This window comes from Etheostoma cragini, chromosome 17, assembly GCF_013103735.1.
Source record: "Etheostoma cragini isolate CJK2018 chromosome 17, CSU_Ecrag_1.0, whole genome shotgun sequence".
NCBI classification, from domain to species: Eukaryota; Metazoa; Chordata; class Actinopteri; order Perciformes; family Percidae; genus Etheostoma; species Etheostoma cragini.
Window position 1 is genome coordinate 18,905,346 of NC_048423.1, and position 25,502 is coordinate 18,930,847.

Below are 25,502 nucleotides of genomic sequence, written 5' to 3' on the forward strand. Positions count from 1 at the left end.
CCTCAAAGTCAAAACCACGCCTAATAACCCCTGTACATAAACATGTTTATTTTCTCTTTTTACAGCAAGTTAATATGCAGGTTCAAAATGTCTATTCAGACATTGGTACACAACAGGAGGTGCCAAAATCAACTTAGTGGAGAACTGGAAATTAGAAAAAAAGGCATTGCCACTTCTCATACAAGTAGGGTACATACTGTATTTACACAAAACGGGGAAAAGCATTGGAAACACTCCGCGTGTGTGGTTATGAAAACATCTAGTCTTAAGTGTACATAAATTTCACTTTATACAGTGTGTGTGTGTGTGTGTGGAAACAAAGCAATCGCCTCATTCCTTCTGACATTCACAAATGATGTTTCAGGTTAGGCAACAGAACAAGAGGGAAATGGCTTACCAGAAGATGTAGAGCCGCTTGAAGCTTTAAATAATATAAAAATCAAAATAATTGTCCGTAAGCAGACCTACTGTCATCAAAATGCTACGTTTACATTTTGAGATTGAGAAAATGATCGGAGGGAAGGGGAAAAAAAAAAAACAGTGCAGAGCGAAGAGAAATTTGATGGGCAGATGGTTTGAAAATTTCATGCAATTTCAGGCAAGATGTAACAGCGCCACCAGCCCCAAGAACCAAAGAAAAGAACTTTAACTGATTCATTTAAAAAAAAAAAAAAAACTGTAGTAAATCTGTACAACGAAAATACATTTGGGATCTACATCTAAAGGTACATTATTAAGGTTATATACATTCCCACCCATATCCATATATTATCTTTACAAGTAGACTTCATTCAAACCCAAACATTAAGAAAACCCCGGCTAAACGGGGAAATGGGATCACATCAAACATCCATTTAAAAATCTGTTCTTACTGTACCTCAACCGTTGATCAGTCCCTCTGTTCTCGTCTGTACAGTAAACTACAGCAGGACTAAAATCTCCCTCAACAACTGGATGGATTGCTACTGTAACTGAATTAAGAAAAGTCAAAACGGGAAAAGGATTCTTGAGTGACGACAGCTTCTTGTGTCATCTTTTTGCAGTGGAAGTAAATTGGAAGCAAACAACTTTATGTATTAACGATATTTCGAGTGACTTCAAGAATACAAAATAAAAATCCAGTCAGAACACGGGCATGAACCCAACTCTCCAATATTCTGAACCACTAGAACAAAAGGCTTTCATTACACTTAGGCCTCTTCACTGAAGAGAGCATTCCATCAATAAACATGTATGTTCTCTGGTCTCAGGTGGGACTAGGTTGGAAAAGAGAAGCCATGTCAGCCATATTTGCCCCACCGTTTGTTTGAAAGCAACTGATAAAAACAGAACCTTTGATATCTCTTCCGAAGATTTGCACTTGTTCCGAGTTGCGGCGTTGAAATTCATTCAGAAAATGAAAAAAGACAAAAACTACATTGTACTTAGCGAGATTCTCACAAATCTCTTTGCAAGAAAGAAAAGTAATAAAGAATGACTTGTGCCCGCCGCTTTTCAGAATACACATAGGAATATCCATTTAATATCCCTGTGTTGCTGCTTTGCTTTTTAGTCAATTTTCACATTTGTGTAGATCTTCCTCACGAAGGCACTTGTTCCCACGTATCCAACGGCACCTGGAAAACAAAAAGGGGTTCAGGGGGTTTCTTTTTAGGTGGCCGGGCAAGTCTTTACTCTACTCTTAATTTGCAGATAAATCCATCACAGGATAAACTGGTCACTGGTAAAGGCATCCAAGGGTTTGAGCAAGAAAGAGCACATCCTACGTCTCCAAAATAAGCAGTCAGACATCCAACAAACCCTGACAGCACCCTGTAGACGCAAGCGCAGATAGAGAAAGCTCCAATAATGTGCTTAAGGTAGCCTGGAAATCCAGTCCCAACTCCTAAAGGATTAAGGGTCTGACATTGAGTAATGAAAGTCGGCCATCTCAAGGGGCGGCACCAAGCGTGCATCTGGAATTTTGCACTACTTACCTTTTTGCACCACTTACATTTCAATTTGCACTGCTGACTGTTTATTTACAGTACCAATTGTTTACATATACATCTGCAATATCGTACTTTAAGTGTAATATGCAATAACTTTCCACTGCACTTTAATTCGGATAGCTCCTGCCCAAACTTTATTTGTACTACTTTTAAATTACTGTTATACTGCTCATTTTAGCCTAACTTATTATATCTAACAATTCTGTCTAATATTAGCCACCTGTGTATATATATATTCATAGTACATACTCACCTGTAAACTCTGTAAACCATTAGTATATTATGTCATTTGACATATCTGTAAAATTTCCACTTATAGTAATATCCACCTGTATATTATATTCAGTACATATCCAGCTGTAAATCTTGCTCACAATACTTATTTATATCCATAGGACAAACATGTGTAAAATTCTGCTTATAATATTTCTATATTTATTCAGTACATATCCATGTCCTACACTTATGAAACCATTGTATATCCTGCACTTACTGCTATTGCACTTCTGGTTAGACCCAAACTGCATTTCATTGCCTTGTGCCTGTACCTGTGTTATGACAATAAAGTTGAATCTAATCTAACCTAAAAATCTCACTGTACGCAATTGGATAACACTACGACCAATCACAACAACACAGGTTGTCATATCAAGAGCCCCATACACTTAGCTACCAGCAGAGATAACTGGTAGATCAAAGTAGGCTAGTTCGAGATGAACTGCGCCTCGCCTGTAAAGTGGACGAGAGCAGGCGGCAGCAGCGGGGGCGGGGGAAAAAAGCTGCGGTAAAGTCGGACAGTTTCCATCCGATTCCAGCCGCCTTCAGACTGGACAGGAAGTGACAAAAAGGACTGTGGTGCGATTCCGATTTAATTAAATATAACCAGACCCACATATCAGCTTGTACACAGTCTCTCGTTGTTTTGATTATGACAGAGTAGCTGTGAAAGTGCTCTACATGAAAGCTTATGCTGATTTTAATGAACACACTGTAGATGATCCGTGATCTGATCAGATTTAGTCTCTCTGACTTGTAAACGTTACTATCAGCCACACAACATGTGTTCTGTACAGAATAAGTCTTCAAATCAGACAAATAGCAATTAAAATCCCTCCGATTCAAAAACTATAAAAAGTTTATATAAATCGTCATCATGTTATAAACCAATCAGGTGTTAAATCGGCTGAGAAGCCGGCGTTTCCCAGCATGCTCTGGGTCCGCCTGGCTCTTGCAGTCGGTGAAAAGCAACTGCGCCGCCTGGGTCTCAGAACTGCGGCCGCCTTGCTCTCGTGAGACTACCGTTGCCCACGTGTGCATGACGTCAGAGCAAGTCGGGATCAAGTCGGACAGAAATCTAACCGGCATGCAACGGGCGCCGATCGCCGGTGATCGATTCTGCGCAGATCTGGCTCATCTCGAACGAGCCTACTGTTTAGCTCGCCTCCGGCCCGCCTACATCAGATACACCAATGTGATTAGTGCAGCTCGCCTCTGGTCCGCCTATATCAAATACGCTCATGTGATTGGTGCAGCTCGGCTACAAGGGTATAGTTAATGAGGGAGGATTTCCAAGGTAATTTTAGGTGCATGGAGCCCACCTTAGCTGATTTTGAGTTTTGCCTCCCTCCGCAGGGTGAAAACACTTGTTTGATTTGAAAATGAAAACAGCTTAATCTGGATGGATTTCTGCGAGTTGTAATTAATAAAAGGACTTTTCTGTTCTCCATGTTTTCATCAAAACCGGTACACAGCTGCTTTGGGTACAAGCCGCTGTCCCGGGAAACATCCTGCGCTGCACCCGACAGTGTAACACCACCTGCTGTGTGACATTTTCACATCCATCTCCACGATTGTCCCTTTGACCACCACCCATCTAAATCATGGGCTGCTTTGGTTTGGCAAGATGTTTTTTAGCATCCAACTTTAGCATCCCGGTTTTTTAGCATCCAACAACGATGGAGAGTCAACCCCTCTCTCTTAATAACATGCCATAGTTTGGGCTCCCCTCTGACTTCTAACACTGCCACGTTTTTGATTAAACTTGTGCATTAACGAGTTAAACAGGATTACATAGGTTTTTCGGGAGATAGTTATGCTAATGATCAAATCTCACGAACGTGCTCCTCATGAATAGGCGGCATTCATCAAGTTAAAACAGGCCAGTTACTAGATGTTTGTGCAGTCTGACCTGAACACTTGAAGAAGCAACCCCCGCAGAAAAAAAAAGTAAGGTTTAAAAAGGACAGTTGACCATAAAACCTAAAATACATGACTCCATGGTTGGCGGGTGTAGTTTGGTACAAAGAAAACAGTTCCTACATGAAACTGCTCACAACTAGGACTGGATCGTCTTCAGTAACCAAGTCATGCTTTCTGGAAAGAGACATTGTTGTTGACTGTTTCAGATGTATTTTATTTAAGTGCCATCTAGTTTTATTATATTGGAGAGAAGGCAGACATCTCTACGGCCGACAGTTCCAACACTGGGCAACAAAACAACCTAGATTGAAAAAATAGCACTACGGGTAAGAGAAATCATATGTATATTTGATTTTGGGGTGAACTGGCCTTTTAAGAGAACAACACATTTCTGACTTAATAAGGAGTTCATAAAAGCTGATTTCTGTGATTATCATCCATCAAAGAGTTCTGCATTTCCTTAGATCAGGACAGTCCTTAAGTATTTAAACAACTGGATGAGGGACTCACCACACATGATTCCTAGGGCGGTGCTGAACACAGCCATGTAGCCAAAGTAGAAGGATGTCTGAAACAGCCCGTACATCCTGAAATACCAGGATGCAACATGTAAGCAATGCAGTTGATGATTTAAGTTTTTTTGTTGTATACATTTTTAAAATGTCCCCCCTCATATAACAACTTGTGGGTATGTAGTTAATATACAAAAACTTACTTAGTTTTGAAGAAGTAGTAGTAAAAGGAGTACATGTAGACATAAACAGCAGTGGATGCAGCGGAGAGGAAGCTTGTCCATTGCCTAGAACAAAAGACCAAAGTGAGTCAACAGCCACACCAGTAGCATAGGTCACTTTTTGAATCAATAATTCGCTCAGCTCTGGGACTGAGGCAGGTAAACATGAGGTCTACAGCAAACATTATTTTCCACCAATAAGTATGACTGTTTGGCAAAAAATTCCAGTGTCAAAACATGACCACACTCACCATCTGTAGTCCTCAGCGTTGAGCAGGAAGTACGTACACACAATGGTGACGCACACAGTCACAATGCACAGGATGACCAGGACCAGCATCATGAAGCCGTACACGTAATAGATTTTGTAGGCCCAAAAGGACGTGAAGATAAAGTACCTGAAGAACAAGGACAGAAAAAAAAGTCAATGGCTGCAAGGTGATCTCCCAACACACACTGTAAGCTCTCTCAGTATCACAGGACAAACTTACATTTCAATGAAAATCGATCCAAACGGAAGGATTCCTCCGAGGCAGACGATGACGGCTGGCTCCATGAACCTGACGCACAACATTGAATGTATGAATATGAATATGTTTATGCATTGAACACTATTCAAGTGGGCACATCAGATCCACCCCCCCTCCCTTCAGGGCAAAGGTACATGACTTATTGTGCTATGGTAAGAAAGAAGGAAAACGGAGACACAAATTGGAAATCCAAGCAAAGTCTGACAGTGACCTAAAGTCACATGGATCATCTCCTGTTGGCAGCTGGCAACAGTGCTTGGCAGAAGGTCGTAAATGTTAATACACTCAGTTTATTGCTTTGCTATTATCATTACCCTAACAGTTTGTATAGACAACAAAGCCCTTTTCTACACTGATGTCTAACACTTGAACAACCCTTAGGATTAATGTCATGCTTTAAGCACAACTTCCTCAATGCCGTGTGAGTCATTACACTCCCCATTACAAACCTCATGCCATTTGAATGCATCTTCCACAATAGAGCTCAGGTAATTACTTCATCAATACACACATTGAGGTTTTTATTTTTTTCCTTCATTAAAAGCTGTTTTAACAGAGATGAAACGGTAGGATTCCAACACCAAATGTCGTATGTATTATCCACAGTTGACATAGTTTTGACCCCAAAAGAAGATCTGTCTAGAAATCAATCTAGAAATTGCAGGTCTGCTTGTGTTTTATGTGCGTACATTGAACCATTGGACTGATTGATTTCAAGTGCAGTGCCAAGTTTGACGTTGTTCGGATTAGAAATGCAAAAGATCATCATTAAATATAAAATCAATAAAAGTAGCACACATTGGCTTTTCCACTCTAGCCGCTGGCTACTCCCCCTCTCACTCTTCATACTGAGTGAGCACTTTGGCAGCTAAAATGTGAAATACACCTCAGACGCACAAAAATGTGCAAAGTAAAACTACTTTGGACTGTCTTTGAATAAACAACTCCCAAATTTAAGCTTGTTGTTTTATTATTATTATATCCATAACTGAAAAGAAAACCTTTTTAAATCTGCATACATTTTGATGCTGAGCTTCCAGTTTCTTTTACCCATTTCTGCTGATTTCTTTTATTCTTATTGAACTGCTCAGAGAGCTTTGTCTCCTTCTGCCCTCTCACTGAGTCTGGTTGAGCTGCTGTGCATCGGTGTGTTCTCCATGTACAATACTTCCCTTTTCTTGTAAACCCCTCATACAAAAACATTTGTAAATGGGACGTTCTACAACCTAAAAGCATGAAAGACCATTCAAAAAATATAGAGTACTCCTCTCAGCCATCTGACTGCCTTGTGGCAGGATTTTACAAACTTTTTAGGCAGGCAGCGTATCTTATGGGTCTAATTCATCCCACAGAAACCCAAATATGCTGGTTATTTGCCGTTTTTCATATCAGCTCTGTTTTATATCGTAAATTTAAAATATATTAGGGTTACTTGTAAAAGGTATGTCATTTTTATAAACTCAACAATTAACACTGTCAACTATTAGCATAGTAAAGATTCCTTGAACAATAATTGGTTGTTCCAGTACTGCTACGGCGTGCGCAGAATATGTGTCATCTGTGATCAATGGTAAGTTTAAAATGTACATTTTTGGACTGTGTGCACGTACCACAATGATTTCAACTGTTTCCAACCCCGCTCCAGGGAAAATTCCAAAACATTTACCATACTCTGACCGTAAACGGACCTTGCCTGTGTTGGGTCACACCTACCATTTCTTCTCAGGGATGGGTCGCGGCACGGCGTTCACTCGGCAGGGGAAATTTGGCTGGCCAGACAGATTCCTCCCCAGAATTGTTCCCACGAGGTTAAGCGGCAGAATAACAAAGAAGCAGATACAGCAGACAGCGACCTGCAGGAAACATAATATTCCGTGTTGTGTTGTTTTAGATCAACACCCCCCCTTTCATCCCGCTCAATGACATTTAATAAAATAAATGATTAACTGGTTTCCCAAAGTCCTTGTAGCAAAAAACACTAGTGCTCATTTAATTAGACTGAAATCAAGTGTATCCAGGCATGTTGTGATAATCAGATCTAAAAACTTTTGTTTTTTTCACGTCTGCTGAAATAAGTTTGCTGAATGCAGTTGTTACATGGCTTTTTCATGGTTGGATTTCAAGAGGGTTCCGTGACACTTGTGATGGATCCGATGTTATGCTGATAAGACCAAAAACTCTTGAGTGTTGTGTCACGCCAACAAACAGCTGTTTGCAGTTAAGTAACCTAAGAGACTGCGTTGAGTTTAGGGAAACAGTGTCATGTGGAAAGGGTTTTATAGGATGTGATCTGCTTTTAATGATCTTCAGATGAGGGCAATTTTCCAGCCTGTACCATAGAAACGTATTTTCAACAACGAGATGCAGTTTAATCACTTGGGCCTGAAGCCTTGCTACACTATAGTCATTACTTCATACGTCTATCAGCTCCATGACTGATGAACTCTATGTCATATCACTTCCCCCCCACAGTGCAGCAGCCCAGCCCCACTGATTAACTGGAGCCGTTGACTCAGAGGAACTCTGTGGTTTTTAGGGAGGTGTTGCTGTGTCACACCCACCATGGTGCCAAATGGGATGGCTCTGGAGGCGTGGTAGTACATAGCGATGAAGTTGATGAAGAAGGCAGTCCCGCACACCATGGCTGGGATCAAGAAGGCCCCAATGAACATTTGCTTAATCCATCTTCTGCCTGTGTTATTCAGACGAATAAAAAGCATCATGTGAGAAGTGTACGATAACTTTGAAAATGGAAATAAAGTATACAGAAAAGAGAGAATGGAATGCATGGGCTTTTTTTTTTTATATTTTAATTACCTCCTTGTTTTGCATACAAGCTTCCCCCAAAGTAGCCATTGACAGGGGAGGTGGCAGCATACACGAAAATGGCTGTGCTCAGCATGGATCCTCTCCTGTGGAGAAAAACGATGTGAGTGAGCAGCCCTGGGAAAAAATCAGGAGCTTTAAAAAAAATGACATTTTTCCTGATGGATTACGTATTTGTTTTTGGCAAAAGGATTTGAAAAGCAGTCATAGGCAATGGGGTGGAAATCACAAGAGGCCTCACAATACAATGTCATCCCCCCCCCTTCCCTCAAAGCACAACAGATCTACCTTTTTAATAGAACTGGATCCAAAATGAAACCTGCTATCTGAGCCTAACCCCACGATAACAACAAAAAGTTATAACCAGGCAGTTAGCTGCCAACGACTCACTCTGTGTACAGATCCTCGACCATGGCGACGATGATGACGATGAAGGAGACGGAGAAGATCTGGCAGCCGGAGCCGATGAGTGAAGAGAAGATCAGTGGGTGGCTTGACGGCCGAAACACGTCGCCATGTACCTGCTTCCACCCGTATTCATCTCCCAGGTCTCGGTCCTGATGGTGCACAGTGACAACATGAGAAAACTGGGAAGGCATTTTAAAAACGTTCTTGCACACCATAAAGCCACCCCATACATTGCTTGTATTGTAGGAAGAAAATTACTGAAAGAATTCAAAGACAAACTGTCCAATCACTAAAACCCAAGAAAATAACGAGGAAGACCAAGCCTTACATTTGAACATTCACAATTTTACATTCAGCAAATAGCAATGTGCTCAAGAGCAAACTGCTAAGTCAATAAATGGCATACCATGTCATCCATTTCTTCCTCTTTGCTATATCTGGCATAATCCTTTCTTAGTGTTCTCATCAGGATCATGGACACCAGACCCACCAAGAAAATGACCATCATGAAGGAGTTGAAGATGGAGAACCAGTGAATCTAAACAAAAGAAAGAATACAAAAACAATTAAGTAACTAAGATAAAAAGCTTATTAAATCAAAGCAAAATACATCAAGTATTTAAAGCTCCAATTAAGGAATAGAAACTAGTGGTGTGAAAATATTTTCAGTAAAAACTTGCTGAATGCATTACTCTGGATATTTAAGGTTTTTAAAATCACACAAATTCAAGTTTAGAAAATCCCCGCTCTCAGCTGGCTCAGCTTCTGGGTACAAGCCAGGGCAGGGAACACATTTTTTCATCCAATGGCTGCAGTAGCTAGTGGATTTCTTAATTCAGCTAAACTTCCTACTATAGAGAGCCCTGATGGAGGAGGGCGAGTCAAGGAGTCAGCCAAAAGTTACCAGACTGGTCAATTGCACCATACTCAACTCGTACCTTCTAAAAGCTCATATGCAAGGGTGCTGTCACAACAAGCCACTGGCGTTCTTACGCTTGCAAGATGGAGCACCAATCTGAGACTCAACATAACATTCAACTCACCCGGTGCTGGAAGAAGGACGGATCAAGGTACTTGTCGAATCGGTCTTCAAACTTCACATCTGACTTCTTCCACTTCACCTGTGATAGGAAAGGTTCACATTCATATACTGACTGTATCCTAACCTGTTTTCACGACAGAGGGGACTGGTGTCACAAATTAGCCTTGCCAGTACATTGGACACCGCCTGTACAACTGGCAATGTTTCTCTGTACTTGTCCCATACATATAAACTAATAAAAAATATAATGGAAGAAAAAAAACATAGCCCCATGAGATTACCTGACACACACACACCACAGACATTAAAAGGAGTATTAGCATGAAGAAAGGACCAGGGGATCATTATGTACTCACAGAATAAGACATTGCGATTCTGGTGTTCGGCACGAGTCTGACTTTGCCTTCACTGGTCAGATTTACATCAACAATTCTGTTGCCATTGAAGCCAATCTCCAGTTTCTTGTACGTCCACAGATAATGATCTTCTCCGTTTTCATCCGCCTCACCCACAATACCTTCAAAGAAATTGACATTGACTTAGAGATATCTAAGCATTTCAGAAATGGTCAAATATAAAGGTGTAAACACTGGGCCTTCGGTTATGTAACCTTAATAATCAGGGTGTGAAAATAAATGCCAAATACAGGCCACTTGCTACACTGCTGCTCATCAACTTTGTAACATTGTCTGTATTCATCTGTTAAATACAGTCTGTAGGCTTCAGCTGTTATCTAACTGTAAACAATCTCTGACTCAAAGCAAATCAGTTGGATGCAAAACAATGCCACTGAATCCACTCCCAACTGGCTGCCTCTTATTCTAGGTCTCGCACTGCACATGAATCCTTCTGTTTTTCCAATGCATGACCAATCGTTAACATAGAAATTCAATGTAATTGCATTGTGGCAACACATACCGTAGGCGTAGCAGATATGAGGCCACTAGAAAAAATTAATACATGAATAAAAAGACTCACTAATGAGAAGGTTTTTCATAAATCTCTCAATATAAGTTTGCCTCTTCAAGGAGTATTACATCTCTTCGGATTATAGTATGATAACTGGTATGGTTATATACGTCTATAAAAAAGATGGTAAGATGAATAGCCCAGCAACTATTACTAGGGGTGGGGAGAAAAAAATTCAAATTAAATAAAATAAGTTGATACAGCATCACAATATTTTAACTGGCAATACTGTTTCAATAGAAAGGCGCCAAGTAGGGACCTTCTATTATATATGTGTTGGTCAGTTTGTCTTCTTGACAATCCTTGACAAAAATCTGAAGTTGAAAATAAAAAAAATAAAAAAGGTTGTAAATTGCAATAATATTGTATCGTGATGATTTAGTATGGCGAGGCGTCAGGTGATTCCCACCCCTAACTATTACGTGTCTTGAGAAAAATCCCTGGGACCAAAACGTCGATCAATAAATCAAATGCAGAAGTAAAACTTGAGCGTGAGAATTCTATTTTCATTATTTTGGATCACAAACTAATCATGGCAGGCAACGTTTTTGGTCCATTTTAACAACATTGGGCAGGTGATCTGACTCCAAGTTAAGATATTGTAGTAAGTAGGGATTCTTAACTTAAGTTAAAGATCTGCTGCTCCGGGCTTTTTATAAATAACCCAAACATGTCTCAGACTAGATATGTGCACGGTTCAGTTAACACGCTGGCAAACCGGACATGAGGTTAAAGTCTATATTAATTTATTGTGATTAGGGCAGGAGTCTGTAACATACAATGTAGAGTAAATGCCGGTGCCCCACCCACTACCAACAACATCAGCTAACACAGTTATGTTTGATCAACTGTAGGAGTGGCACCACTGTACAAACTACTACCACGTATGTAAGTTTTCCCAATGATAGCTTGTAAGAATCGCCGCAGCATTAAGAAGTGTCTGAAATCAAAGTGGCTCATGAAAATGCTTCTTAGCACAGAACAATGAACACTTCTCAATAGGGCTGGACAATATATATCAACATTATATTGATATATGACCCTAGATAATGTCTTAGATTTTGGATATTGTAATATGGCAATATGACATCAGTGTTGTGTTTTACTAGTTTTTAAAAGGTCAAATTACATAAAGTTATGTCATTTTCTGAACGTACCAGACTGTTCTAATATTTGCCTTTACCCACTTAGTCATTATACCCTCGTATTGGTGATTGTCATTGTGTTAATATTTTGTGAAAGCACACATTGTCAACCCTACAATATTATCACAAAATCGACATTGATGTATTTGGTGAAAAAAATAGGGATATTTGACCTCTCCATATTGCCCAGCTCTACTTCCCAGTCAAGGTTAGTGTCAAAAGCTCTATTTGAATGCAATGCACAAATACTACAAATAGTAAGATGTAAGGGCGTAAATAGTCGCAAAATTCAAGGTTTGATTTGGTATATGATAATTATGACTTCATAAGTAAGCAGATTTTATCAGATCTGTTTAGAGGGGTTCCTCTTTCACAATATATGCAACTAGCTACATTATAACAGCCAGACAAGATGACAGTAACTAAAGACAGCAGCTAATCAAGCAGAGCACTGTATTGTTTAAACATGCTGAACTGCACCACACATACGGAGTTGAGTGCCTTTCAGGAAGCCATTTCATACATGAAATAAAAGGGTACTGTCACACCCCTAGTAGATTGGCCGAGGATGAATGGAGGGTCCGTCCCATGAATAAGAACTGGTTTAACTTCTCCAAAACCAATCTGAAAACACCGCTGCACAAGAAGCCAGTGTCATTGCAACCCTTTCTGAGAGGCTAATGAGCTAATAAGTAACGGGGAGAGAGAAGAATGGAAGACACAGATCAGACGAGAATCAGAAAATATTACTGTAATACTAATGCTCCAAATCACAGGACAACTCACAACACAGACATTTTTCAGTATCTGGCAATATCTCAGGAGGTCTGTCAAACACAAAGGCAGATTTAAAAAAGAAAAGTATCACTTACCCCAGATGGGCAGGTCGTCTATGTACATTTGGTACCAGTAGTGATTCTTTATGGCATAGACAAAAGCATCCCGTTTTGCTTTGTCCAGGTCAATTTCACAGTATGTTGTCTGCAGGACTTCATCTACAAGGGACCATAAATACAACATTCTTTTGTTAGGAAATAAAGTGTGAAAAATAATAGACCCACAGATGCAGAGACAGTTACTTCAATGCCGTGGTGGGTTTGTATGTACTCAAGGTGAAAGTTGTAACAGTAGAATAATACCTTTGAATTTGATGTCGAGGCCGCTGAATTCAAGCTCCACTCCTTGCAGTGCCTCTCCAAGCGTTTCATGGTAATGACTGATGGTCTTCTTGTTGCCCGCGCAGAAGGGCAAAGAGAAGTACTTGTATGTCTCCTGTCGGTTGTGGTAAGGACCCACTGTGTTCATCCATAAAACTACCTCTTCTTTATCTGTGTACTACAAAAGGAAAAAAAAGGACTCTTTTATTGTCCAGTAATGCTTCACCAGTTCGTCAATTCCTACTGGCTTCATATTTTAGCAGACATTTAAAGAACAAGGATGTGTGATACTTATAAGTAACTTTAACTACACTGATACACTGATACACTATCAGTTCACACTGATATCACAAACAAAACAAAGCAGCTAGCTACAGATACATTCGATTTAGACACAGGTTAAAATAAGATGGCTAGTCAACGGTAACGTTATCTCAACATTGCCACTGAAACTACAGTTATTAGCTACTGCATTCAAATTCATGCAAACAATGAACTGTAACACACTTATCGCTGCATCAGTGTGACATTATAAAAAGTGGTGTAACGTTACGCTAACAATGTTTGCTTAGAATAGAGAAAATTATGTAATACACACTATTAACTCGTAAATCAGCTGTAATTAGCGCTTGGGTCTAAATAAAGCGAATAAGATGAAGAAATAGCGAGAGGCCCTGGTGTTTTACTGGGGTTTCAACATAAGGTAACGTTGGCATGGCAAACAGGATATCATTTCTGGAAAATCCTGTTTGTCGGGTCGACCTTGAGGCTAAAGAATTTTACGTGTTTATTTTGCCAGTTTTGGGTTTGTTAAACAACTAGCTAGCTAGCCAACTAATTAACTAACTAACGCTAGCTAGCCTAACTTGAGCGCAGAAAGCTTGTGAAGACCAGAGTGGAAGACGTGCTAATAAGCTAGCAGGCAAACGCTAGCCATAAGCACTTAGGCCGATAAGTGGTGACAAGTTAGCTAGCTAACGTAATTGAATGCCTATCTGTTTGATAGCTCACCAAGTAACGGTATTAATACATAACCCAGCAGACCAAGCCATGCACTCTGTCGTGTCTGTAATTATGTTTCCTTGTATGCAGCTAGCTAACATTACAGTTAGCAGGTTACACAGAGCACAATCGTCCATTATTTTCAAGGCTCCTTCCTTTCAATCGGCCTCTCAAAACGCCGTCTTACCGTGTGGTCATGTTCATCTGCGTGTACAGGTAATAACGAGCCCACTATAGCGAGGAAGGCCGCGGCCGCTGCTACCCTCCACCTGGAAGATCCCATTATTTTCGGAGAAAGTGTGCAGAAAGATTGGGGATGTTAGCTTTGTAGGGCTATCCCACCTTCTTCCTGGTTGTATGACAGAGGCAATTTTAGGGATGATGTCGTACGCACATAGCGTAAGCACTTTTCTAACGCACATCGCACGCATATCGGATTGGCTGAGTTGAATCACATGACTCACACCCTCCAGTCCTAGAGGAAAGCGATGTATCAAACGGTGAATAACGAAACTCTGTCAGCGCACCGCCCGCAACCTTCAGCCACGTCATCCGACTGCCAAAGACTGGAGCTTCACATCACCTTTGACACGGCTGGTGAATGAAACGCGATCCACGTGCACAACAAACGGGTCTATTCACAAACGGGCCTGAAGTTTTCTGAGACCATTGTCTCACTTTTCATGCGTTGGAATTCAGTTTAAGGCATTCACAACCATTATTTTGATCCATCGGCCGTCCCTCCCCCGAGGATAGTGCGAATAATTTAATACCGCCGGTTGAGACCTTCCGATCATAGATGGATTATTGAGACCATAATATTGAACCTATGACGGCTTCACTTTCTAACTAATTACTGAAGTTGGTTGTACTTCTCTTATTAGAACAACAACCAAACACAATAAAAAGGACTATATTAATAACAATGCTCCATTTACTTTACAGCAGTAGTTAGGTGTTCAATATTTGTTTTTCAAGATACTGTTCTGTAAATGTGGGACAATAGCATAGGACAACATTAGTCAAACCTTGTCTTCAAATGGAGACAGATGCATATTCCTTGACTATTTATACATGCGTTTGAGCTGTAAAGTGTCATCTAACAACTCCAAAACATGTAGTACACACAAATTATATTTGACATTAATATGTAGAGCTACAGTATATAAATGTAGAAGTGTATAACTACAAAATGAAGTTGGAAGGCCCGGTTCAATAAGAAATCCACTAAAACATTTAATATGTTCAACGTAGTGTTTCTGACATAGAGAGAAAGCCAAAGTCAGCAGCTTTTTTGTTTTAAAAAAACTGATTCTGGGATATTTTACAAAATTAAGTACATTTTAAACACATGTTGAAGTAAATGAACTCTCCCACAGAGTTCTTCCTAAATCAGACAAATTGAATGTTTCTTTTTGGAACAATAGTGAAAGTCAGACAGACCAATGCACTGCTGGTTCCCTCACACAGTCATCACATTTATTTCAAGAAAACTGAAATGACATTTAATCTAATATTCTTTTAATACTAATATATCAAATTATATAGAATTACTCATTAGAATGCACTATATATTCTGTGGTTAAACTGAAGGAACTTCAGATCTCTAAAACCACAGACATCTCCCAGCTACTGTCCTTGTATGATTCTTCAATGTTGCTGACACCTCAACATCTCAAGCCTTGAATTACCAAACTCAGTATCCAGTTTTAAAGATGAGCATTATCATCACACAACAATGCCCAGTAGAGGGCATATTTAAATCACATTTCCAATGAAAATGGCTATTTATGGTTCTGAAAATTCAAAATAAATCACCCACATATAGCACTTAATCAGCACTTAACAAGCAAATCTTATCTTACAAATTATAACTGATCTATCATTTTTGCCTGAACAATTTTTGCATTCATTCTAAAATGACTGAATGTTGAACACAAAGAAAATTACATACTTATGCAATATATATGCAGCTGTAAAGACAAAGCAAAACAATTGAATGTATTACGTATATAATAAGACCAGCGCTCTGCGTCCGAAGTCTAGCAAGGGGTTTTCTGCTTCCAGCCGTCTTTTCAACATTACAACGACAGCACAAACTTCCTGCAGAGGAGACACAGTGATATACTGTACATGCTGTAGGAATAACACAGATACACATTTCCTGAGCCAGAATATAATAATTTCAAGCCATATTAGGGAAAAGCTTCTCACTTTATGATATCTGGCAGCTGGGGATCTCTATATAAGCCGTTGTGCAGATACCCCTGAGAGCCGTCAAATGGCACGAGCTTGACTCGCTCTGCATTCTGGGCACTCACTGCTACCTCATACATCTGGGAGGGAAAAGCAAAAACAAATTCAGTCTACCACAAACAAAAGGTTATCCAAAAGTAAACACTTAACAGGCTACATCTCAGTTTCCATTGTATCAGATAGAAAGTAGGCGGTAATACCTGTTGAGCAACCTGAAAGGGAACTAAGTGATCGTCCAATGCATGAAGAAAAAGGATTGGGCTTTTCATTTTTTTCAAACTGCAGAGGAAAAAAAACACATACTAAGCCAATGCATTTCCAGTGGTAAAAACAATATTAAATAGCTGATCAATGTTTGATATTATGCATCATTACTTCCGCCAAGGAGGTTATGCTTTCGATGTGGGTTGTCCATTTCCATGTCTGTCGGCAAGATTACAAAAAAACGGCTGGCCAGATTTAATGAAACCTGTTGGAAGGGGGTAGCATGGGCCAGGGAAGAACCCATTAAATTTGGGAGCGCATCCGAATCATGGGGAGGAGACACATATATTTTCCCCTTTTGTTACCGTTTCAAGATAGGGCATTTGTGCTGAATTCAGGTGGTGTTGTTGAATAATTGGAAAAAATGATTTCCTAACTGGGACAATTCTCATTGCATGAACATTGTGACATAGAGCATGCCTTGGCGGAGGTCTGTGCTCTCTGAGTGCCCTTCTAATTTAATATTTAACTGTTGTGTATAGCAAGCATGTTAGCATTTCATGAAAGCTTACTTTTCTTCAGTAGGGAAGACAACCTTGTTTTTTGCCCACGGCTCCGGGAAAAAGTAGCCAAAGCCCGGAAACGTCCAGTAGAACTTTTAACAGACAGAAAGGTTGTGGGTAATGTAGTAGCAGTGACATGAAATGAACAAACTAAATATCAAAAGCAATATGTTAGATGAGCTTACCCAGCTAAATACATGAAATGGTATCTCCTGTCGAGCACTGTTGAATGCACCCTCCAGCATCACACCATCGAAAACCACACCTGGAAACAGCAGGAAATAGTCGTCATGCTCAGATGTTGGGTTATTTTCCTCTATTTGCCAATATTCCCTGAGTACGAAACCTACCTTGTTCAAGCAGTTTTACTGCAGCATTAGTGGCCACTCTGCACAGAAGAACAACACCCTCAAGTTCTTCTTTTTGTGTACAGTTTCAGTCCCCTAATACTGTATCTGAAGTCTCTTTTATATAGACCTTAGTGGTCCCCTAATACTGTATCTGGAGTCTCTTTATATAGATCTTAGTGGTCCCCTAATACTGTATCTGAAGTCTCTTTACCAAATTTCAGCCTTTGTGCCGAAACACAGCCACTACAGCCCACCCCACAATTAGCTTTCCTTAGTATGTGCTATTTCTGTGTCTGTAGCTATTGAGGAGGAGAGAAGGGGGAGGCTGGGGGTGTGGCCTTGACCAACTTGGCCACTTTGCCTGTTTGACAGCCATGATGTCTCTCTCTCATGGGTGGGCCAAATTTTCTGGGCGGCAAAGGAGAGAAAGGGGAGGTAACCTTGCCCCTTATGACCTCATACGGAGCAATATTCCAGATTGGCCCCGCTGAGCTTTCATTTTCAAAAAGGCAGAGTTTGGTTTACACCTATCGCCATTTCTAGCCACTGGGGGGGGCCATAGGCAGGCTGGGGGAAACTCATATTACATGTTAAAAAATCTCATAAAGTGACATTTTCATGACATGGGACCTTAAGATCAACGGTGATAGTATATTGTATGTCAATGACCTAACTAACCTCTAATCTCTAACAAACTAGTGTTTAGAGTGTTTTTTTGTTTAGAGTATTTTTGTTTTAATTCTGTGCTGAATGCCAAGTGTTTTGCACTGCACTGATTTCCTGTTGAAATATCTGTGTTTCTGTGTGTGAAGCTCTTTTCTTCATCTGTTCGGCCATTAGGGCATCATGCTAACTGCTATTGGTTGTTGCTGTATCTATCTATAAATCGAGATATCTCTGTGTGTCTACACACAGGCTCGCTAGGCTACAGCATGTATTTTAATTCGTGGTATTTTGTTCTCTGTCAGGTAAATGTATGTTTCCCTCTGGAGTACACGTAGTACAGGCCTACAGTTGCATATTAAGTGCTTTGGGGGCCTGTAAAATATTTCAGAGAACACTGGTTTTGGAGGAAGCTGCAAGCAACCATCCAGGAGGTGAATCAATTGGCCCATTCCAAAAAGGCACGTTTTGAACGGGCACCGAGCGATTTATATATTGATTAGACACGTATAGCAAAAGTGTCACTAAGGTGTACATGTTGCAAGCTTTTTATGAAAAAGGAGAAGCATGCCATTCCCTTCCAAAACAGTTACTACAACGATGACCTGAGTTTTTTTTAATGTTATTATAGTATTTGTGTGTCTACTTAAAGAAAATGCTGTAGATAGTGAGTTTTTCCCTTACTGACCCAGTGCCAAGAGAGTGTCCCCAGATGACAACCAGGCTGTTTCCACAGCGTGCTTTGACCCAGTTGTACACATAGAGGGCATCAGTGGTCAGACCGGCTTCAGTCGGCTCCCCGGTGGAATCTCCAAACCCTGCCAGAGTATCTCACATTACTTACTGCTCACTGACAGATCACAGAGATGCAGTTCCCAGCCACCAGGTGGCAGCCACTCAGAGGAAATCCTGCACCAGACACTGACCTTAAATCGAACTGCTGTCTTTCGACTTGCTCAAAACAAACAACTCATCAAGCATGTGAGTGCATTTCTCTACAGTAATCTTAGGCCTGCAAATTGTGTTAAATCAATGGGAGAAGGTTGTGTACTACAATCAATAAGAAGGCGTAGAGATGAAAAATATGTTTAAATGAAGAGTCATAAATCTTTATTTTCACCAACCTCTGTAGTCAGGCGCCAGCACATGGTAATCAAGTGCACTCAATACCTGTTGGCACATAACGCTTATTTGTCATCTCAATGGCTATTGAGACTTTCTAGTTCTTATTAGACTTTCGAAAGATTACTGTTTGTGTTGGTGATCACTCACTTTTGCAACTCCTATGCGATGAGTGGCTGCCCTGTTGGAATGATTAACAGACAACACAAGTGCCAATACATTGGTGTTTTAAATAAAGGACAGCGAAGCCAAGTCTAGCTGTGTGGATTTCTACTCGGCTTATTCAGGGAACAAACTATAGTACAACTGCATTATTTATCATACCTTGTGCCTGTGTTCCCATGAAGATATATAAAAACTGGACTTCCATCCCTTAAAGTGTTCTGGTACCATGCCAAGTCCTTCCCCTGTGCCTCTTTCCACTGACTTTGTGGGAGAGTGTGCCTTGAACAGTTCAGAACAGTACACTCAGAGACGCAAACAATCACTGGATCATTAAAGAAAAAATATTAGCCTTTTTTTCTTCTTTTTTTTTCTAGAAAAATTAAAAAGAAATGTTGAACTTGGCTTACACTCGGCTTATACTCACCATACGCCAAGGGAGATTCCTTCCTCTGACGTTAAGTACATGTTGATGGTGTGATTATGGGAGAGATCAGCGGGTTGACTCAGGTCAACAAAGAAGGGCACCCTGACTACAAACAGGGAAAGAAAAGAGGTGAGGGACGTTTTGGTGAGCAGCTTTATTGGTGAGGATTTAAATGACTTCCCATGGGCAGAGAGGGAATTTACTTACGTCTGTGAGTGTAAACAAGGTGCTGGATTAATTCTGGGAGTATTCTGTGCAATATGAAGATAACAAAGAGAGCCAATAAGCCTCCTTTCAGCCCCCATCGGGACCTGAGAACAGAGAGAGACATTTTGTACTAGTGACCATTTTCTTATATAAATGGAGGTTGACCATCTAGGGGCCTTTGAAAAGATACCAAATAACTCATGTACTTGTATTGTGATTTCTGTATCTTAAGCCAAACAAGAACAGACTACAACTGCGGGGACTTAGAGCACTATGCATCACCATCTGTTACTGTAATAGTTACAGATGGTAATAAATCAATAACAACGATTACAATAGTTATTATTGACTACTGGTGATTTTTAAATCCCCTCTGTGGAGCCAGACCAGCTGACACTCTCTGAGCAACACATGTCCAGTCTGAACCAGTGTCACAACACCACAGCATCACTGTAGAGAGGTTTCACTTCCCATCATGACTTCGGCTGCAATAAGGTTTGGATGTCTCCGTGATTGTAAGATGCAAAGAAAAAAGGGTGAAAATAACTGATTATTTTGCGGATTCAAATTACAATTCAGTTTAGAGTCAGAGTCAATAGTCATGTTTCCATCAACGTATTTTACGCACATTTTAAAGTATTGCATTAGAAAATGTTGATGGAAATGGCAAAATTCGAGAAAAAAACGTTGCAAAAAAGTTTCGACACTTGCTTGAGGTGGTTTAGTTCTTTTTTAGAGTCAATGTGTAAAACGGGAGATGGAAACATCTTTGCCGAAAAAGTTGTGACGTAGCGACCATGTCATTAACATAACTATAGTCCCTGTATCCATTGGATGGGGGAAGGATCGGATTATGGCTCCCGTCCAGGGTGCCGTACACTTGTGGCACAGGGTGCGTAGTGGAGTAGCGCTGCGCCTCAGCCACGTCGGGTAAATTGACCAATTGGTTCAACAGCTTGAATTGTCTGAATTGTCTGTCACACCGCATACACACAGCGGTGAACGGCTGTCTCACTGACGCCAAAGGTCTGGCTAGTACACATCATTCCAGGATGGGAGAATAACGGGCTCTGGTTTAATGGCGTTTCGTTAAACCAATCAGAATCATCCTGGGCGGTGGTAAGTGCTGGACGGAGACCCAATGTCACTGCAAAATAGCCTCTGGAAGGAACTTGTTTTGGTGGATAATGTGTACGTTCAAAAAAAAATTGGACAGATAGTCTAGCTAGGAGTCTGGATTTACCCTGCAGAGATCTGAGGGGTAGTTAACCATAGACCACATAAATCCACCAACAACAAAAAAAGCGGAAGGTACCGGACCTTTGGCCAAAAAGAGAGACATCCGGCGGAATTTCCGGCGGCACCGGAGAAATCCTGGAAGTGGAACGTCGTCAATATAAAACGCTGACTGACTTAAGTTCTGGTGCATTCAATGTTCAGATGTGCTTCAGTGTGTATGCCAGTTAGCAAACACATCACCATTTAAACAACAGATGAACACGGGAATGTACACTCAAGCCCATTGGCATGTACAGAACTGCTGCGCACATGTCCTACCAGTCTGTGGTGTATGGGCGAGAAGAACTGAATAATCTAATCAAGCAGACAGGCTGTCATTGGCAGCAGCCTTGACTTCCTGAAGGCAACCGCAGACGAGTGCCAATTATTGGACAATACATCCCACCTCCTTCAGTAACACTATGATCAGCCAAAAGAGCCCTTTTAGTCAAAGACTGATTCCCCCACACTGCTCGGGGGTAACATATAGGAGGTCAATTATTTCCACAGCCATCAAACTGTTGCCTTACATTTCCAGAGTTAACACTTTTACTTTACTACTCACTTCTAAATCTTTTCTAGATGTCCAAAAGTTCATACCAGATTATTTAAAGGAATGCACAACTGCAGTGTGATTTAGTGCAACATTTTTGTAACTGGACAACATTTTTCTATCGTAGTATTTTTGAAAAATAATTGTGTTATCTTTTAAGCTTACTGCCAAAACTCTGAAAATAAAAAAATAATTAAGTAGGATATTTACAATCCAGTCCTTGACCACACACACATTAAACATTTCCTGCCATTGTAGTAGGAATTCAGCTGTACCTTTGACCCTTCGACGCAAAAATGACAAAAACCTCAGTCACGATTTTTTCCCACAAGTGTTTTAATTCTTCTTTAGGTATGAAAGTTTTTTTACACCCAGTATGTTCCCTTGGATTACGGTGGCACCTAAATCATAGTTGTAGCTGTCGCCGTGGTCCTGCTGCGTACCCTGCTATGCCGTTACACCCTACTACGTGCCTGCTACGTCCTGCTATGCCCTGTTACACCCTGCTACGTCCTGCTATGCCCTGTTACACCCTGCTTTCCTTTGCAGTTCCCTGCTACGTCCTGTAACACCTGGCAGAGCCCTGCTACGTCCTGCTATGCCCTGTTAGACCCAGCTTTCCTCTGCAGTTCCCTGCTACGTCCTGTAAAGCCCCTGCTGTGCCCTGCTACGTCCTGCTATGCCCTGTTACACCCTGCTTCTCTCTGCAGTGCCCTGCTACGTCCCGTAACGCCCTGCAGAGCCCTGCCAAGTCCTGCTATGCCCTGTCAAACCCTGCGTCTCTCTGCAGTGCCCTGCTACGTCCCGTAACGCCCTGCAGAGCCCTGTCAAGTCCTGCTATGCCCTGTTACACCCTGCTTTGCTCTGCAGTACCCTGTTACATCCTGTAACGATCTGCAATGCCCTGCTACGTCCTGCTATGGCCTGTTACACCCTGCTTTGCTCTGCAGTGCCCAGCTAGGTCCTGCTATGCCAAAAACTACTACAACTACTATTTCTAGTCACCGTTCCATTATCTGTGACTGTTGTTGCCACTATTCCTCACACCCACAACCAGCATCATCAGACTCCGCCTACCAAGATCTTGGATCTGTCTGAGGTTTCTCCCGTAAAGGAAGTTTTTCTCATCACCGAGCTTTCTTCCAAAAAGGAGTTTTTCCTCAGCACTGTCGCACTGCTTGCTCTTGGGGAAATTACTGGAATTATTGGGTATTATAGATATTTGTATATTATAGAGTGTGGTCTAGACCTACTCTAACTGTATCAGTTACTTACTCTATGTAAGTGTCTTGATATTAACTCTTATGATTTGATACTATGAATAAAATTGAATAAAAAAATAGTTGAACTTTAAACATGCATTTTTCAAGTTTTTTTTCACTTGTCCACTTAGGTGGACTGCATGTGTTTTATCCTTTTTATTGACATTCAGAAATATGTATTTAACAAACCAATAAATGCAATGATCTATTATTTGAAAACTGTAAAATAATGATTTTAATGTTGTCAAACTAGTGTTTTTAAGTATAACATATTCTAATGCTGTTCAATGCAATGCAACATTGAATCTTGCTCACAGATCTACAGACACCCCACCCCCACCCCCCAATTGAACTGTATATTTTGTAATTTCTTTGTTTTTGTTACAGAATCTACAACCCTACAAAACAGTTACTGCAGATTAAGTATTTTCCTACTAATCAGTGAGTATGAATTGTGGTCATAGGTGATTTATGTCCAATTTAGTGGACAGATCATCATCAGTCATTTACTCCCAGCATACAATCAATACATCACTGATCAATTTTCACAACTGTATTAGGCCTCCTCGTGAAAGGGTTACGTGTCCCTTCCACTTTTGTTGTTCATTTGTTTAATACACATTTGCTGCATTTAAAAAAAAATTGTAAGACACCCATCTGCCCCCCACAGAATTCCAGATGGTTACGACAAAGTCCTGGAGGGATATTATATATTCTAGGATCTGAATTGTTTAATATATTAGGGCGTTCTGTCACTTTTGTATCATTTTATTGCTACATCGTTGATGCCCTGCTAGGACAGATGAGGAAAATATATCAATCCATAAATCAAAGCAATTACACAACTTGTCACAGGAGGGTCATTTATATGCATCTGTTAAATATGACTTCTTACATACATGTTAGGTTAATTAAAACATGGTCACCTATAACAGAAATGCAATTATAAACTATCTCCAAAACATATAGATCAGCTGACCAGGAAGTAGTGGTAGCCTACTGATGATAACAGAGGCAGAAATGGACTTCCTTTATATTGCAACCTGAACACTTAAAGGTGAAAGTAAGCTGCCAGAGTAAAGTAAGAAGTGAAGTGAAGTAACTAACTCACGGTGTCCTCTCCTTCTGGACTCTAGCAGAGCTCGGAACTTCGCGGGCTGCGGAGGATGTCCCATCCGCTTTGACGACCCTCTTCCTCGCCATGTAATATCACGGCAGTATTAATTAATGTACTTTAATATTTATTCCAACCTTTGGCCGAGCTACGCAGTTTTTCTGTAACTTAGTTGACAACCACTACACGAAGTTTGATCAAAGTGCAGTTTAATCGCAAGGAACCTAGAGGCGGTACCTCGGATTGTTAAGGTGGCACCGCTTGACATATGTAAATCACAACACATGTAATGCATGGCGCCACCTTTAGTTCCTGTCATTATTTAAAAAGACTCCAACAATGCAACTAAATCATATTTTTACTGACTCAAATTACAAAACTGCAAAGGTTTTTTGCAAGGTTTATGCTATCTCAATTGTTCTTTTAGTTCAATTTATTTCACACATAAAAACTCTGTAGAAAAATCAATGACGTAGGCGCGCGCACACACACATTAAAACGTCACTGATAAAAACACTTACAAACTCCCCACCTGAGTGCGCAGACTGCTGTGCCAGGACAAGAGTAAATGAAGGCTGTGATGAGTATGAAGATGCTGGGAATCATAAGGCCTATATAAGTTACAGTGGAGAAGTAAGTAGGTGAATTTTATTCTAGAAGCGCTTTTCACAGATACAATCACAAAGTGCTTTAGAGGGGCATAAAAACATAGAAACTATAATAAAAAAAAAAAAAAACACAATTCAAATAAAAAGCCGCAAGCGGCGATTTGCAGGTTCAAACCTTTTTGTTCTTCAAAGTAATGTCACATTTGTGGTCCAAAACGTCGTTATAAAACATATCCTGCATGCTTTGTAACGACTGAACAAAATGTGCACTTTGTTTAAAATGCCTACAACTAATTTGTCTAAAAGATTTATTTTTAATTCAGTGTGATATGCAGCTCAGTCTAGCTCACAGCAATTTGAGAAAACCAGATGACCAACACAAAAATAGTTCCTAATAATAATAAAGCCGCAAACTGCGACTAGCCTACAAACAAACCTTGATTTGCGTCATTCCACGTCCAGTTATTGTGCATTTAAAGCGCTCCCTAGTGGTCAATGTGAATGAGACTTGTGAATGTGTGAGGATTGGACAAACATTTAGTCATTTAAAGCCTGATATGCGCTCTATCATCTGTAGTTTGTTTGCATTTATAGCGCCCCCTGCTGTTCAATTTGAATTACATTTTCAGGGCGTTTCAGGTACTTATGAGGACATCCGAGAAGCCCCTGACTGCAGACCCGCAGACACGTTGAGGGGCGGGGTTAAACGTTTAACCCCGCCCCTCAACGTT

General features: G+C 40.5%; 2 protein-coding genes across 3 annotated transcripts; both read right to left on the minus strand.

Annotated features, from left to right (window-relative positions):
* Nucleotides 1-28: 28 nt before the first annotated feature.
* Nucleotides 29-14,418, minus strand: tm9sf3 (transmembrane 9 superfamily member 3). The gene is made up of 15 exons (XM_034898813.1): nucleotides 14,190-14,418; nucleotides 12,983-13,178; nucleotides 12,716-12,838; nucleotides 10,086-10,246; nucleotides 9,731-9,808; nucleotides 9,094-9,225; nucleotides 8,670-8,836; nucleotides 8,271-8,365; nucleotides 8,015-8,145; nucleotides 7,167-7,306; nucleotides 5,415-5,483; nucleotides 5,175-5,321; nucleotides 4,906-4,989; nucleotides 4,701-4,777; nucleotides 29-1,616 (listed from the first exon to the last, which is right to left on the minus strand). The coding sequence occupies exons 1-15, from the start codon at nucleotides 14,283-14,285 to the stop codon at nucleotides 1,549-1,551; spliced, it is 1,764 nt and encodes a 587-aa protein (XP_034754704.1). The 5' UTR covers nucleotides 14,286-14,418; the 3' UTR covers nucleotides 29-1,548.
* LOC117960704 (lysophosphatidylserine lipase ABHD12-like) lies at nucleotides 4,603-24,407 on the minus strand. 2 transcript variants are annotated; one of them, XR_004660207.1, is made up of 14 exons: nucleotides 24,161-24,407; nucleotides 19,957-20,060; nucleotides 19,750-19,855; nucleotides 19,485-19,604; nucleotides 19,311-19,341; nucleotides 19,163-19,208; nucleotides 18,727-18,856; nucleotides 17,376-17,413; nucleotides 17,211-17,290; nucleotides 17,035-17,117; nucleotides 16,459-16,537; nucleotides 16,217-16,338; nucleotides 15,941-16,105; nucleotides 4,603-4,614 (listed from the first exon to the last, which is right to left on the minus strand). XR_004660207.1 is itself a non-coding variant. In XM_034898815.1 (13 exons), exons 1-13 carry the CDS (start codon nucleotides 24,250-24,252, stop codon nucleotides 16,084-16,086), a joined length of 1,053 nt encoding a protein of 350 aa, XP_034754706.1. In that variant the 5' UTR covers nucleotides 24,253-24,407; the 3' UTR covers nucleotides 15,399-16,083. The 2 variants fall into 2 exon arrangements, 1 of the variants encoding a protein (XP_034754706.1); XM_034898815.1 differs by lacking the exon at nucleotides 4,603-4,614 and having other exon boundaries at nucleotides 15,399-16,105.
* Nucleotides 24,408-25,502: the final 1,095 nt, after the last annotated feature.